The sequence below is a fragment of the Phascolarctos cinereus genome, unplaced genomic scaffold (genome assembly GCF_003287225.1).
Source record: "Phascolarctos cinereus isolate Bilbo 61053 unplaced genomic scaffold, phaCin_HiC Scaffold_9;HRSCAF=440, whole genome shotgun sequence".
NCBI lineage: Eukaryota > Metazoa > Chordata > Mammalia > Diprotodontia > Phascolarctidae > Phascolarctos > Phascolarctos cinereus.
In genome coordinates this window covers 203,274,012-203,287,949 of record NW_027556402.1, presented here as the reverse complement: position 1 = coordinate 203,287,949, position 13,938 = coordinate 203,274,012, and the positions used below count along the sequence as shown (strand labels likewise).

Here is a 13,938-nt window from a genome sequence, read left to right as displayed (position 1 = left end):
TTTGTCTTAATCCGCTGAAAACACTTCAGTATCTTTACCAAGAAAACCCTATGGACAGTGCTATGGTCCAGGAGTCACGAAGAGGCATTCACAACTGAACGACTGGACGCTGTGCCCCACGTTAAGCGCACATCTAGGAGGGGTGTGACCTGGCCTGGACACTTAGGGGATGCTTAGTCCCGGGATGCAGGGAGCAGACGCCGAGCCCTTACAGAAAGCAGGCTTTTAAACCTCACCCAAGTCGGGGTCCCAGGACAGCCGGAAGCATGCGATCCCACCCCTTTCTATTGCTCTCCCCATTGGCCGCGGAGGAGGCGGGCCTCCCTCGGGGATATCCAATCAGCGGTCTCCGGCGCCGGCGGCTGTGGATTACGTGGGCCCCGCCCGGTGGTCCCGGAAGGAGCGGCCACTGGAGCCCGAGGCCTGGAGCTGGAGGCAGGTGAGCCTGGGGGCATGTCGGGCGGGGCTCTCGCAGTGGAGGGTCCGGAAGAGCTGGGCCCCGGGTGGAGAAGGGAGGGACCTCTCCTCACCCCCCCCCCACTTGGATCTGTAAGCGCGCGCCCCGGGCCTGAGCCTCAGCCCCCCGCGGATGCGCGAAGGGAGGTGGGCTCCGGAGGGAGAACCTGCTCCAGGAGCTGCTGTAGCTCCCTCGTCCTCTTCTCGGCCCGTCCAGCCGTCCGTGCCATGCCAGGAGGAGGCCGGGGGCACGGTCCTCTGGGGGAACTGGCCCTGGAAGGAGGCGCTGGGGAGGAGGGGAAGGGCCCGGCAGAGATGCAGGGAGGAGACCGTTGGGTGCTTGGGAGTCTGATGGTGCCATCAGATAGAATTACGGGAAGATGAGTTCAGTTTTAGGGGAAACTGAAGGAGAATCCCCTTTGTGACCAAGAGGTCATCTCCTTTTCTCCAAGTGCAATGAGAAGGCTTTGGGGCGCTCCTGGAGACCTTCCGAGGTGCCATGGAACCATTAGTGACAGCTCTTTGGGTCCAGCCATTCATCCAGTTCCAAAGTCATGTAGTCATGCCATGACTGTCATACCACAGGAAACTTGGCAGGAAGGGTGGGCTGTGGGGAGAAGATGAGTTCAGTTGTAGATAAATTGAGTTTGTCTTGAATCCAACGATGTCAACAGGACATCCCAGATGGAGCTTTCCCCCCACAAAGTTGGAGATTCAAGTTAGGGGAGAGGTGAGAATTGGATACGTGGTCAGATTTTAGACTAACAGGACTAGAGGTTATTATGGAAGCTGCTGGAGGGGAGTGATTGAGATCACCAAAGGAGAGCATAGGGATCAAAGAGGCAACATTTCCCAGTAGAAAGAGTTTACTGAATCAAGTGTAAGAACTGGATTGGGTTTCAGACCGAGGCTCACCTCCAGCAGGTCATTTGTTTGACTTCTCTGAGCCCCAGTTTCTCCATTTGTAAAATGAAAGGGTTGAACAAGGTGAGTGATCTCTAAGGCTGAAGACTGAACCTTGGGGCATACTCAGGTTTAAAGATGATTCTGCCAAAGAGCCAAATAAAGATTGATGGAAGAGGGAGGTTCCCCAGAAGCCAAAGGATAGGACAATCTAGGTCTAAGAGGACCAGTTTTCAAAGTCATATGATGCAGAAATATCTAAGAGAATGAGGACAGGGAAGTGGTCGTTAAATTTGTAGATTAAGAGCTCGCTGGCGATTTTGAAACCTTAGAGTTGAAACTCATTTGTCTTTCTTTCTTGAAGAGGACCATGACTTCAGGAAGGTGATGTCATGACTTGCAAGTGAATTGGATTTAAGTGAGGGAGGGCCTTACTTTCTCCTTTGGAATCCATCTGGGTAGGGTGTCTAGGTATAGATCGGGACAATTGGAGATGGCCCTCGATGCAGTGGGAGGCTTTAGCCTTTTTAAGCTAAGTCTTTCCCAGGGCTCAGTTTGACTGAGGCAACTCCGATTCAGTGATTAAGAAATGAGGCAAAAAATGGCCTCTTACCTAGTCTCCCCCCACCAAAAAAAAAATCCATCTGGAGGGGAAGACCATCAAGGTTTCTGGCCAAAATGGAAACAATTGTTATTTACATTCACTCTGAGCCAAATAAGGAGCACATGAGTGGTTGGTGACAAAGTGAGTAAAAAGTGTTGGTATCAAGCATAGGTGACTTTCTAGGACTTTATCAGTAAAAGAGAGGACCAGTACAGCATTTGACCTTTGACTACGTTCTCCTCTGCCTGCTTTTAAGCTCTGTCTGGGGCCCTCATCACTTTTCTCTCAACTTTCTCACTTGGTGATCAGGTCACTTAAGTAGATGATTCCCAGATCCACCTGTCTGGCCCAAATCTCTCTCCTGAGCTTCAGTCCAGCATCACTAACTGCCTGGTGGACATTTCAAAGTGGCTGTCCAGTAGACGTCTCAAACTCAACAGACCCAAAACAGAACTTCTCACTCCTGTCATGGGGATCACCATCCTTCCAGGCACCCACATTTGTAAGCTTGGTTATCATGCTCAGGTCTTCTCTCTCCTTCAACCTACATAGCCAGTCATTTGCCAGATCTTGGCATTTCTTTCTCTACCACACCTCTGGGAGATGTTTCCCTTTCTTCACACACAGCTGCCCCCCAGCTCAGGCCCTCAGCACTGGCCTAGACCAGAGCTGTCAGACATGTGGACAACCCTCCCAGGTACCACCCAAACCAGATTACAATACAATCAGGACATATTTAACAAAATAAATACACAGGCAATAAAATAGGTAACATTACTTAAAATTAAGGCAATCTGCAGCCTGCAGGGATCCTTATGGATGGTGTAGTGGCCCTGTTTCACCCTTGAAACCAGTCTAACCTATTGCAATAGCTTTTAATTGGTTTCTGTGCCCCAAATCTCTCCCCACTCCAATCCATTTTCCACTGAGCTACCAAAGTGATTTTCTTACATCACACATGTGACCCCTCCTCTCCACGATCCCCACTCATTAAACTCCAGTGGGTCCCTTTTACCTCCAGGATCCAGTCAGAAGTCCTTCGTTCAGCATTTCAAGCTCTTCCCAACCCTTCCTTCCTCCCTTTCCAGTCTTCTTCAGTGTACTAGACTGGCCTCCTTGCTCCTTTTCACATATGACCCTTCATTTCCTCTGGGGCTTTGTACTGACTGTTCCCCATCCCTGGAATGCTGCCTTTATCCATCTCTGACTTTGAGAATCTCTGGCTTCCTTTACAATGCCTCCTCCTCCAGGGACGCCTTTCTGGGTGTCCCCAGCGACTAGGGCCATCCCCTCTGAGGGTTCCTTCCATATACTCTGTCTTTCTCTTGTGTGGTCTGATTTATGTTTTATAAATTAGCATGTGAGCTGCTTGAGGGAAGGGACTGTTTTTGAAGACCTCAACATGCCCAGTGCTTAGCATGGTCTCTGGCTGATAATCAAAGGAAGGGCTTGTTTTAGCTTGTTTTTAGGATTCGGGAGACCTGAATGTATTTCTAGGCAGAAGGGAAGGAAGCGGTATCTGGGGAGAGATTGAAGGTGATGACTAATTGGTGGGCCCAGCTCCTTGAGGAGATAGCCTCAGGGCTCCCAGGGGAGGGCTGCCCTACTCTCTCTGGGCTCACTCTCCCTTTCCCCACGCTTATTCAGACCAGGTCATAAGCTGATAGATGTGGTATTGGAGGAAATGTCAGGGTCGTCTGGGCCGACCCTCTCCTTTTGCATAGGAGGAAACAAGCCTGTGGAGGTTGTGACTTACTCAGGATCACACAGATAGGAAGTGGCAGAGTTCAGATTCGAACCCAGCCTTCTCACCTCAAGGCTGGAATCTTTATCCTGCCTCATAATATATGTAAATACCAAGTCTCTGCTTTTCTATCAGTATTATTCATGAGAGAAAAGGGAATGTTGAGTCAGAAGTAAATCCCCACTTCATTCAACAACTGTTTATTGAGGGACTATTATTAATGGGGGATACAAAACCCAAATGGAACCATCCTTGTCCTCCTGTTTACAAATAAAGACACAGAAGGTTATCTGTAGGGAGAGAAAGCACCAACAGTGTGTATGGGGGGAGGTCATGGAGAAAATCAAGGAATGCTCCGTGGAGGGAGGGGGGCACCTCAGCCGAGCTCAGAAGGACGATCTGGATCCTGATAAAAGCAGATGGAGTGTTGGGTTTAGAGAACCGTGTGTATGACCAGACAATGCAGTCCTGAAATAAGGCAGGAAGAAGAGTTCTGAACTAACTCGGGGAGGGTTAACAAGTGCCAGGCTGAGGAGAGGCAGGAGGGAGCTCCTGAAGGTTTAGCAGGGGGAAAGCTGATTTCGGCAGCTTTGTGGAAGATGATTGGAATTGGGAAGATCTATTACAGTCGCCCAGATGAGAGGTTGTGGGGAGGCCAAAGGGGAGATAGCAGGCACTGGCCAGGCCAGATTGGGCCCACCTGATTTCCTGACTCATCTTATCTAACTCTAGTCTTTGCCTGGAGGGAGGACCTGCCCACTGGCCTGGAAGTCATTACAGTCATCTTCTTCACGTCATCAGGACTGCTTGATTTCAGAGGGTACTCCAGCCTCAGCCATCCTCATCTTGGCCTTGACTTAGCACACTCCTCCGCACTCCCACGAATGAGAGAAAAAGGGGATATTTTATTCAAGGAAACAAGAACAGGTAAAAGTTTACCAATCTCGTTGGAGACATAAAGCCTTCTGAGCCCTACAATGTGTTTGCCCTGCAGCAGGCCCCTTAGCTTCCTTTTGCCAGTCTGAAATGGGAGGAGCATTTGGGTGAGTTAGGAAGCTGGGACTCGAACCCAGTGCCCTGATTTTGGGGAATGGTGAACCCTGAGCACCTCCAGATATAGCATGACCTAGCCCTCTTCTGGTCCCTCTCACCTCTGCAGGCTTGGACGGAGGGATGGAGGCCAGGGCCACAGACCTTGCTGATGGTGATAGGAGTCTTCATGTGCAAGTACGACCAATGGCCTCAGGAGATGAGGCTGCCCTTAGGGAGCTCTTAGCGGTGGTGGCGGCAGAGCTGGGTTCAGCCCTTGGAGCCCGGATGCTGTGGCGGCCATGGTTCCTGCTGCTACTAGGATGTGGCTTTGCACTCCTGGCAGCCTCCTCCCACTCCCTGTTGCTTCCCTTGCTGGTCCTGGCACTGCTCCTGGCTGTCGGCCGCCCTGCGTTGGCCCACGTTTGGGCTCTCTATGCCCACCAAGACATGAGCCTTGGTCTGGGGGCTCCAGGGGCCACAGACTTTCGATTCTGGGTGGCTGAGGACACAGATGGCAGCGTAGTGGGCATGGTGGGTTTGTCAGGGTTTGGGAAAAGTGGAGATGGGGAGTTGGAGCTGAGGTCTCTGGCTGTGGGCCAAGAGCATCGGGGTCATGGGGTGGGCAGGGCCCTGTGCCAGGCTGTGCTGGCCTTTGCCCGTGGCTACCCTGGCTGCCGGGTCGTGGTGCTGGACACACATATGCTCCATAGTCCTGCCCGGCGGCTCTTCTCCAGCCTTGGCTTCCATCCAGGCCCTGCATGCCTGCAGCCTACACTTAGTGGATTCCTGGCCGACCTCCCTGTCACTCGCTACCACTATGCCCTGACTGGCAACAACACAGAAGAGCGCAGCCCAAGGGATGAGGAGTAAACTTCTACTTGTCAGCTAGGGGACTGAGCCTCCCACCCCCCATCTGCCAGCCCAGAGATGCCTCTGTGCTGAGGCTCCTGGCGATGGGGGGGGGGGCGCCTTATGGCAGCTCAGCAGCCTGGAGACACAGTTGGTGAGCCTGTGATGGCAGGTGCTGGAGCTGTGAGGTGGGAGGATGATTGGGGGGGTTAGAGGTGGTGATGGGTGAGGATCAGGATCAGATACGTTTCCTGGGAATAACTTTCAGGGCCCTGAGCTGAGAAACCATAGGGAGCTGGAGGGGGCATTCTGCTCCATCTGGCATCTGAAAGAGGACACAAAGGAGTTCCAGCTATCTGCAGGGCAACTGGGATGGTCATCAGGCCATACGAGGTTTGGTTGAAAGAACCCAATGGTCAGATGGGATGGGCTGCGCGGGGAGAGAATGGATTCACCATTGCTGAGGGGCTTCAGGTAAAGGCTGAATGATCACTTGTCAGAGGAGTTAAGGGGGTGGGAGATGGGACAGAATTCCTGCTCACGAAGGGGGCGGATGGCTTGCCCCTCAGCCTTTTCCTGAGTCTCAGATTCTGAGGCTAGGGAGGCTGATCCTGTACCTAGCACATAGACATTGAATAAATACCTGTTGGATTGGGGTGTGGACAGGGCCTAAGAAAATAAAACTATTCCCCACCCTGTTCAGCTCTGTTTCTGTCTGTAGGAGACTTTTCAGAGGATTGTTAGAGATGACAGTGGGCATCTGGTACCTCCCTTCTCTTAGAGATATTGGATCTGCTTGTGCCCACCTCATCGCCCCACCCCATCTTTCCATCGAGGCTGCTCCCTGAGTGGAACCTTCTCCCAGGGGTCCTCCTGTAGGGTTATCCTGAGGACCGTTGCTCAGGGCTTCTACCTTTCCCAGCTAAACTTTTCTGATCTGTGGGCTCTGACCCACTCCAACCCGAAGGCTGCCTGGCTCCCTGGGCTTCCCAAGGGGACCCGCTGTGGTGGAAAGAGCATGAAATTTGGAGTCGATCCTACCAATGGCGAGGGAGCTGTGGACGCTGCCCACGGGAGGCATCTCAGATTCTTGTTGGGTTGAAGATCGGGACATTTCACAAGACGGCTTACTGCTCAGGGCCTCTGTCAGAATGAGGTCTTATTAGACCTACCCGGTCTAATAACTTGGCACGCCTTGAGCAAAGTGCTTTGTAAGTCAATTAGCAAGTATTTGTCACGTGCCAGCAGCCGTGCTGGGTGCTGGGGTGCAGACAGAGTACCAGAGAACGGACAGACGTTCTGCTTGTTAGTGTGTCCTGTATTATCTTGGGCTGCTGCCATCTCCTGGTGCCTCATTCTAATATCGCCATCCTTTTTTCCCTTTTCTCTCCTGTGGCTGTCTCCTCCTGACAAACTAGGCATTTCCTATGATTGATTTCTTAGAGAATAGACTCAGGACTAACAGGAGGGTAAGTCATTAGATGTAAATCATAGGTAAGCAAATTCCCCACCCCAGACTGAGCAGCTCCTAAGCTGTGGCCCAGGGCTTCTTCCTAGCCTTGCAGGCTCCAGAGGTCACCTGCTCCCCTTCCTACCTCAGGCAAGAGAGAATGGGTAACTCACCTCATCTCCCAAAAAGCTGCAGGCATTGGCCAGATTTGGCCTGATGGGCTGAGCTCTTTGACCCAGTCAGAAATAGCCAGCCAGAGAGTCTCGTCTTGTCCATCTCTCCCTCCATGGGAAGCCTTTTCCATCTCTGTGGAGCTAGCCATTGGGTCCCTTTACAGGCCTGGGAAGGGGGCTGGAGTTCCTGCAGGCCTGTGAGTTCCAGAGCTTGTCCCTGACCCATGTCTGTTGTGGGCCAAGGCTCTAGTGGCTCTGGATGGGGTGCACATTGAATCCAGCTGGTTCTGGGCCCCTGGGAAAATGTCAGGGAGCCAGGTCAGGCAAAGGGACATGGGAGTACAGACGGGAGGGAGAGTCTGTGAAGTAGGCCTGCCTCTCTTTACTCCAGTTTATGTCCTTGTTTGTGCGATGGTAGTGGTGGTGATAGTCATAGGAGGTAGTGTAGAAAGTGAGACTCATAAGCCCACCTGGCAGGCCCTTAGGACCTGAGGAGAGGGCCCTAAACTGAAATTTGGCGTGTGTGTTTTGATAGGAAGACTTACCAAACTTGGACCACTAAAGAGCGACCCTTCTGGGACCTCTAGGAAAGGCTGTTCAGTGTGGAACCTTTTCCTACTGCATGATTCCTGAATCTGTAATTTTCTTTTTCCTTGTGAATAAACCCTAGAAAATTTTCGTTTGTGGACTGGAGTATGTGGCGATGAGGGAGGGGGAATGGAAAGTTGGCTGAGACTTTGCTTGGGCTCCAGGAAGACAGCGGTATCTATAGATCAAACCACACAGGAAGGGTTTCCTAGCCAGGCAAGCCCAGGGACCAGGAGGGGCAGGGAGCTCGGGGCCTAAAGGAGGGCTCAGCCAATAGGGAAATCAAGGAAGGGGCAGAAGATGAAAGCCCTGGAGCTGAGGGCAAAGATCCAATTGATTCAAAAAAGCCCTGAGAAGCTGGTTGTGAAGCCCGAGACCCTGGGCCTAGGCTCCTTCCTCCTCTTAGCCAGAGACTTTCCTTCTTTCTGCCCCATCTCCTCCAGCAGGAGTACATTCATCTGCTCTGCTGTCCCTCCCTCTCTAGTGGCATGGCTAGCCACTTTATCCAGCAGGTCCTGCCTAAGGGCAGTTAGCAGTTCTGGGGACCAGGCCAGGTTGGGGTTCAGATCCTTCCTGGCCATCAGCCCTGTCTGTCAGAGTTTGGGCCCCTTCCTCCTCTCCCTGTTTCTCTTTGTATCTCAGAGTCTCTGACTCTCTCTAGGTCTCTCCTGGCACAGATGGCAGACCTTCTCTGGCTCTCACCTTCCTTAGCAGCTCCCAAACTGTAGGATTTGTTTCCCCAAACTGTTGGCTTTGCATAATGGGCCTTATGCTCCAAACTGTGCAGAGCGCCCCTCCCAGAGCCACAGAGACAGCGGAAGAATATGGCCGCCATTTCTGTTTCATGCCTTCGGTGTGATTGAGGCCACGTGTAGGAATTGGGGGCCATTGGCAACATTGTGTGTTCGTTCCCTTTCCTTCCCTCTTTGGTCTCTCTGGGTAGTGCCAAGGACCCTCTTTCATGTTTCCCTTTTCCCGACTCAGCTTGGGTAGAGAACTAAACTAGTTTAAACCTGCACGAAGGATTTTGGGATACCCTGTACTTTTGCCCCTTGGGGACATGCTGGCAGGTGGCCTTGTGAATACCGTGCTGGATTTGGAGTCAGGAAGATCTGTGTTCAAATCCTGCCTCAGCCATTTACTAGCTGTGTGACCCTGGGTGAGTCATTTAACTGGTCTGCCTCATTCAGTTTTCTTGTTTCTAAAATGAATATAATAATAGCACCTATGTTCCAGGGTTGTTATGAGAATCCGATGGGATAATCTATGTAAAATGCTTTGTAAACCTGAAAGTGCTGTATAAAATATACTAATTATTAAAGTTCAATTTAAAAACAGAGTTCCCTGTATTTAACCAACCATTTATTTGCCTTTCACCTTGCTGTTGGGAGTCCTGAACCATATCCTGTCACCCACTTGCACAGGTGATTGGGTGTGGAGTAAGGAGAAGGAAGAAGGGGATAACAACAGCAGCCTCTGAGGCCTTTGCCCAAACCTCCCAGCCTTGAAGGGGCTGAGGACTCTGCTAGGGCCCTGCAGGCCTCTCCCAGGATTACAAATGGCCTTCATCTTCCCAAGCCTTCATCTGCTGCCCTGGCCTCCCTGCCTCGCTGAGCACTTTTTTTAGAAGCATAGAACCCAGTCTGAGCCAGGAGGAAAAAATGGCAGCAAAGAAAAATCTGGGGATTCAAGTGGATCTCAGACCACCCATAAGTTGGCAGTGATGCACAGATATTAAAAAAAAAAACACAACAAAAACCCAGCAAACAAAACACCCAAGAACCCTGAGGGAAATGAGACCTTCCATCCCCAAACCAAAGCTGCCTGGCTTTATCAGAGCTGTGGGGAAGGGTCAGGAAATGGCTGACAAAAGAAACAGGGACCAAGTCCAGATGTTTCTATCTCTGGGGGACTATGACCTATGGAAGGCATGAACTGGAGGCAGAAGGGGCATCAGTATCTCCATTTATTGTTTCATTTCTCCCAAACCCCCTCCCAGACCAAATGACCAAAGCCAGACTCTGGACTGCCAGCCAGGGAATGGGGGAGGGCAGCACAGGCCCTTGGGAGATGAGGGGAGCTGGTGGGCTGGGGAGAAGGAAGGGCCACCCAGAGAAGAGACAACAGGAGACACAGAGACAATGAGAGCAACCCCCAGGGAGGCAGGGAAGGGGAGGAAGGCAAGGAAGGCAGGCCCAGGCTGGAGGCTTAGCCTGCTACAAGGGGATGTACTTTGGGAGCCTCAAGGATGAGGGTGGCACAGGGAGGTAGGAAAAGGGCATTGGTAAGAGAGTTTCAGAATCGGGTGGGTCACTCCACAGCTCCTAGGAGCTTGTTCCATGGGCCTAAAGGAACAGATCTAGAGTTGCTGGTGGCCTTTCCCAGAACTCAGGAGGAAGGATCTGGAACCCTGGCTTTGTCCCTGATTGGGGAAGCCAGGAAGCCAGCATTGTGCGTGAAGTAGGGTTGGCCTTGAGAAGCAAGCCAGAAGGAGGATGCTTGTTGGGCTACAGGCCTGGGAAATGGAGTCACACAGATTGGTCCTACAATAATGCTCCTGTTCCTGCCTCAAGGCCACACCCTGTGGGGGAACTGGGATCTTCACCCAACCACCTCCCCGACCCCACCTTTCCCTGGCATGTCATGTCTTCCCCAGTACCTACCCCTATCTCCTGTGGCTCTTGGCTCAATCCCTCCCCCAAGTCTTTACCTCCCAACCAGAACTGGGCAAGCAGGACTCCCTCCCCAGGAAAAGCTGTCCAGGCCAGACATGTTGGAGGCATCAGGCAAGGGCAGGGTGGTGAATCCTCCCAGGGAGTGGGAGGCAGTGCTCCATAGACACCAGATCGTCTTCCCTGAGCATTCTAGAGGGCAGGACCCTTCACCCGAACCCCTGCCCCCCCAAACCTTCCCCGGGAACCCCTCCCACCCCAAGCTTATAATGGGAAAAGTTTGGGGGGATCAGTCCCCCCTAGAACCACACGCACACACATACATATGTACATATGTACACACACCCATACACACCCATATACATACATACATACATACATACACACACCCAAGTTAAAATGGTGCTGTGAAGAAAGAAGCCTCCCGTGGCCAGTCCTGAGAGTGGAGGGGAGAAGAGAAAAGGGCTGTGGAGGGATAGGGCCCAGAGTCCCAAAGCACAGAAGGTGGAGTCTCTCCCGTGGCCAGCAGGAAATCCTCTTCCAGGTCATCCCAGTCCACCGGCCTGCCTGTCCCCAGGGTCTATCTCCAATAGCTGGGTTGTTCTCTTTGTGTGGGCCTCACATGGGGGGGATGAGGAGTCCAGACATGGCTAGGGAGAGGGAGAGAAAAGTCCAAGAAAGCAAGGGGTCCTCCTATAGCTCCACTCCTCCCCCCTCCTCCCCTCCCCTCGCATCTCATCCACTTCGTGTTCTTGGCTCAGTCCCACCTGAGGGAGAGGGGAGGGGACAGGCAGGACACTAGGCTGGCTGAATGGCCAGGACACTGGGGGACAGCACGAGAGAACCTGAGCCCCTGCCCCCACCCCAGCCAGTCCTCAACCTTATGGGGGGGGGCGCCTCACAACCAACAATCCCTGGAAGACAGTGCCAGGCTCCAAGGGCGGAGGAGAAAACAGAGACAAGGACAGCAACAGAGACGGAGACAGAGAGTGGGGCCCTCCAGGCTGGGCTGCAGGACACATACTGTGCTTAGGAGTAGGCCAGTCCCTGCAGGGCCCCAGGGGGGGAATGGAACTTGTCCGAGTCCTCAAAAGCTGGGTCTGTGTCCAGAAGGAGGATGGAGGGGGCAAGTGGAGGACAGAGGAGAAAAGCAGGGAGTCACAGCAGGGATCCAGGAGGGAAGGAAAAGGAAAGGCAGGAAGGAGAGATGGAGAAGGGCAAGATGAGTGGCCAGAGGGAGCAGCAGCTAAAAGCTGGCCCTCCCACTTCCATCACTGTTCCGACCCTCCCTCTCCCAGAGTTCACTGCCCTGCCTTCACCAGGAAGGAAACCAACCGAGGTTGGACTGGTGCATTACCCCAGGGGCACAGGCACTGGTCAGGGAGACCTCCCATGAGCCCTGGAGGTGTTTTTCCCACAGGCTACCTGGCCTCACTATCGAGGCCCCCGGGTTCAAGCACAAGTCCACTGTAGGGGTTTCTCTGGTCTTCCCCACCCCTGGCATGGAGAGGCCTGGCTCACTCAGGCTGTGGGCATCAAGAAACCCGCAGCTTTCCCAGGCTGGGAACCAGGCAAATTGGGCTTGAGGGGGTCTGGTGAAGGTGATCTTACATCAGCAGGGGGAAGCAGCGGAGCAGACCAAGCCATCTTAGAGCCCCCTAAGAGCTAGGCACCTAGCACCCAGACCTCAGCCCCACACGTGCTGCACCCTCTCCTTATCATCCTTACACAAGGAGAGTTATTCCTTGTGTCTAACAAAACCTCTCTTCTCATTTACCCTGAGATGCAGTGAACAGTCAGAAATACTGAGACCCATCCTGTTCTCCAGGTCCTGCTCTCTGAAGTATTTAACATTTCTGTTCCTCTCTCCTAGCCTCTGCAGTCTCTTCACATCCCGCATGTGAAGATAGCAGACACAGGGTCTTAAAAAGACTGTGGTTGAGGCCAAGGAAGGCTACCTAACCTTGTTTTTTTCCTCCTGTTCCTACAGCCCTACTGGGGTCATTCCTGCTCCACTGCTGTGGGACATCTCTGACAACCCCCCCCCCAAGTTCAACCTCAGGCCTTTCTGCCCTTGTCCACTCTTAACTCTGTAACCCTCATCCCAATTCCGACCCATCTTCTCCCTGACATTCTCAGGGCACTGGGAAACCTCTTCACAGTTTATTGTAGAGCCTTATGCAAACATTCCTACGTGTTTGCTGAATTGAATTATTTTTGCCCCTGCCTCCTCAGCTCAGTGTTATCTGTGGATCTGATGAACAGATTCTCTGATCCTTCGCCTGGGTCCCATTGTTGTGAACATGAACCAAATGGCTGTGGCTGCAGGACTGGGCCCTGGGGGGACCCTCTGTGCCCAGTCCCAGGCTGACACCAGACATCAAGGTCTCCCCTTCTAATCAGCTGTGAGCCCCGCTCCCCCACAGTGACCCAAGCACCAGATGTTTCAAGATTGTGGGTGGAATCCAGACGCTGAATCACATCTGTTTTCCTCCCTTGTCTTCACAGCCCATCACTTTATATTAGTAATCACCCACATCTCTATAATGCCTTAGGGTTTACAAAGCGCTTTCCTCACAACAACCCTGTGAGGTAGGTCTTACTCCCAATGTTTAGTCCAACTGAGAATAAATGAAATGAGAAAACTCGAATCCAGTCAGTGCCAGAGCCGAGATACAAACCCAATGCTTCTGTCTCCAAGTCCCTTTCCATTGCCCCACCCCTGCTGCTGCTTGGAGAGAGGACTGGAGCTGACCCATCACCCAGGGCTTCTGTGAGGCTCAAACTGAACTAACTTCTCGGAAAGCGCTTTGAAAAGCATAAAGGGCTATCCACATGAGAAGGATCACGGGAACTGACGACACTCTCTCACACCCAGACTGCAGGCCACCATTCTTTAGCAGGTGTTTGCCTAACCTGGGTAGTAGAGTTTGTCCTGTTGATGCTCCAGTTCATCCAAGATGGTCACTCACATGTCATTACAGCTAGGGTTGCCCTTTCCAGGTCTTCATCTAACAGGAGTAGATCCAAGGTCTTCTCTGGCTAGGACTCAGGGCTCTGTTTTCTGGGCTGCTCTCAACCCTGGCCATTGACAGCCTGAGCAGAGCACCTCCTTCCCCCTAGGACCTGGGAGCTGGCCTTCAGGATGGCCACCCAGAATTGAAATGCCTGTCAACTCTGAGAAGCTGCAAGAGTCAATAATGACCTGCTGTTTAGAAGGCCAACCAGTGGGTCAACAATCTTTCACTCAACTATCATTTATAGGTACTTTTACTTCTCCCTTCTACCCCTACCTACTGGTGGTACAAGACATGTTACCTAGAGACAAGGCGAGGGGAGGTAGGAACCTGGTCCCTGTCAACTTTAGTAGAGGCCAGCTGGCACCCACATTTTCATACCACTGATCATGCCAGGGCTAGGAGAACAGTGAACCCACCCATGTGAGCTGGTCACTGCCAAAGCCTTCA

At 52.5% G+C, this 13,938-nt stretch overlaps 2 protein-coding genes across 8 annotated transcripts in view; one reads left to right on the top strand and one right to left on the bottom strand.

The window, feature by feature from the left end:
• The first annotated feature begins 351 nt into the window (after positions 1-351).
• On the top strand, positions 352-9,138 carry LOC110221068 (putative N-acetyltransferase camello). 7 transcript variants are annotated; one of them, XR_002328027.2, is made up of 5 exons: positions 352-439; positions 4,440-4,634; positions 4,867-6,799; positions 7,007-7,057; positions 7,747-9,138. XR_002328027.2 is itself a non-coding variant. In XM_021005452.2 (3 exons), exons 2-3 carry the CDS (start codon positions 4,592-4,594, stop codon positions 5,607-5,609), a joined length of 786 nt encoding a protein of 261 aa, XP_020861111.1. In that variant the 5' UTR covers positions 352-439; positions 4,440-4,591; the 3' UTR covers positions 5,610-9,138. The 7 variants fall into 7 exon arrangements, 1 of the variants encoding a protein (XP_020861111.1); XR_002328023.2 differs by having other exon boundaries at positions 4,867-5,742; positions 5,857-9,138; XR_002328025.2 differs by having other exon boundaries at positions 4,867-6,062; positions 6,370-9,138.
• A 609-nt stretch (positions 9,139-9,747) lies between these two features.
• The window catches only part of EBF4 (EBF family member 4), a 106,058-nt gene continuing 101,867 nt past the window's right edge, over positions 9,748-13,938 (bottom strand). The window contains 2 exon segments of the mRNA XM_078148632.1: positions 9,748-11,121; positions 11,496-11,571. Of these exon segments, the coding sequence (XP_078004758.1) occupies positions 11,501-11,571 (71 nt within the window). The 3' untranslated portion in view covers positions 9,748-11,121; positions 11,496-11,500.

What these genes read in the sequence shown, in the direction of transcription:
- LOC110221068 (XM_021005452.2), top strand. Translation starts at nt 4,592, where the DNA reads ATGAGAGAAAAAGGGGATATTTTATTCAAGGAAACAAGAACAG. An exon ending in ATTCAAGGAAACAAGAACAG is followed by an intron (nt 4,635 to 4,866) that starts GTAAAAGTTTAC and finishes TCACCTCTGCAG; the next exon opens with GCTTGGACGGAGGGATGGAG.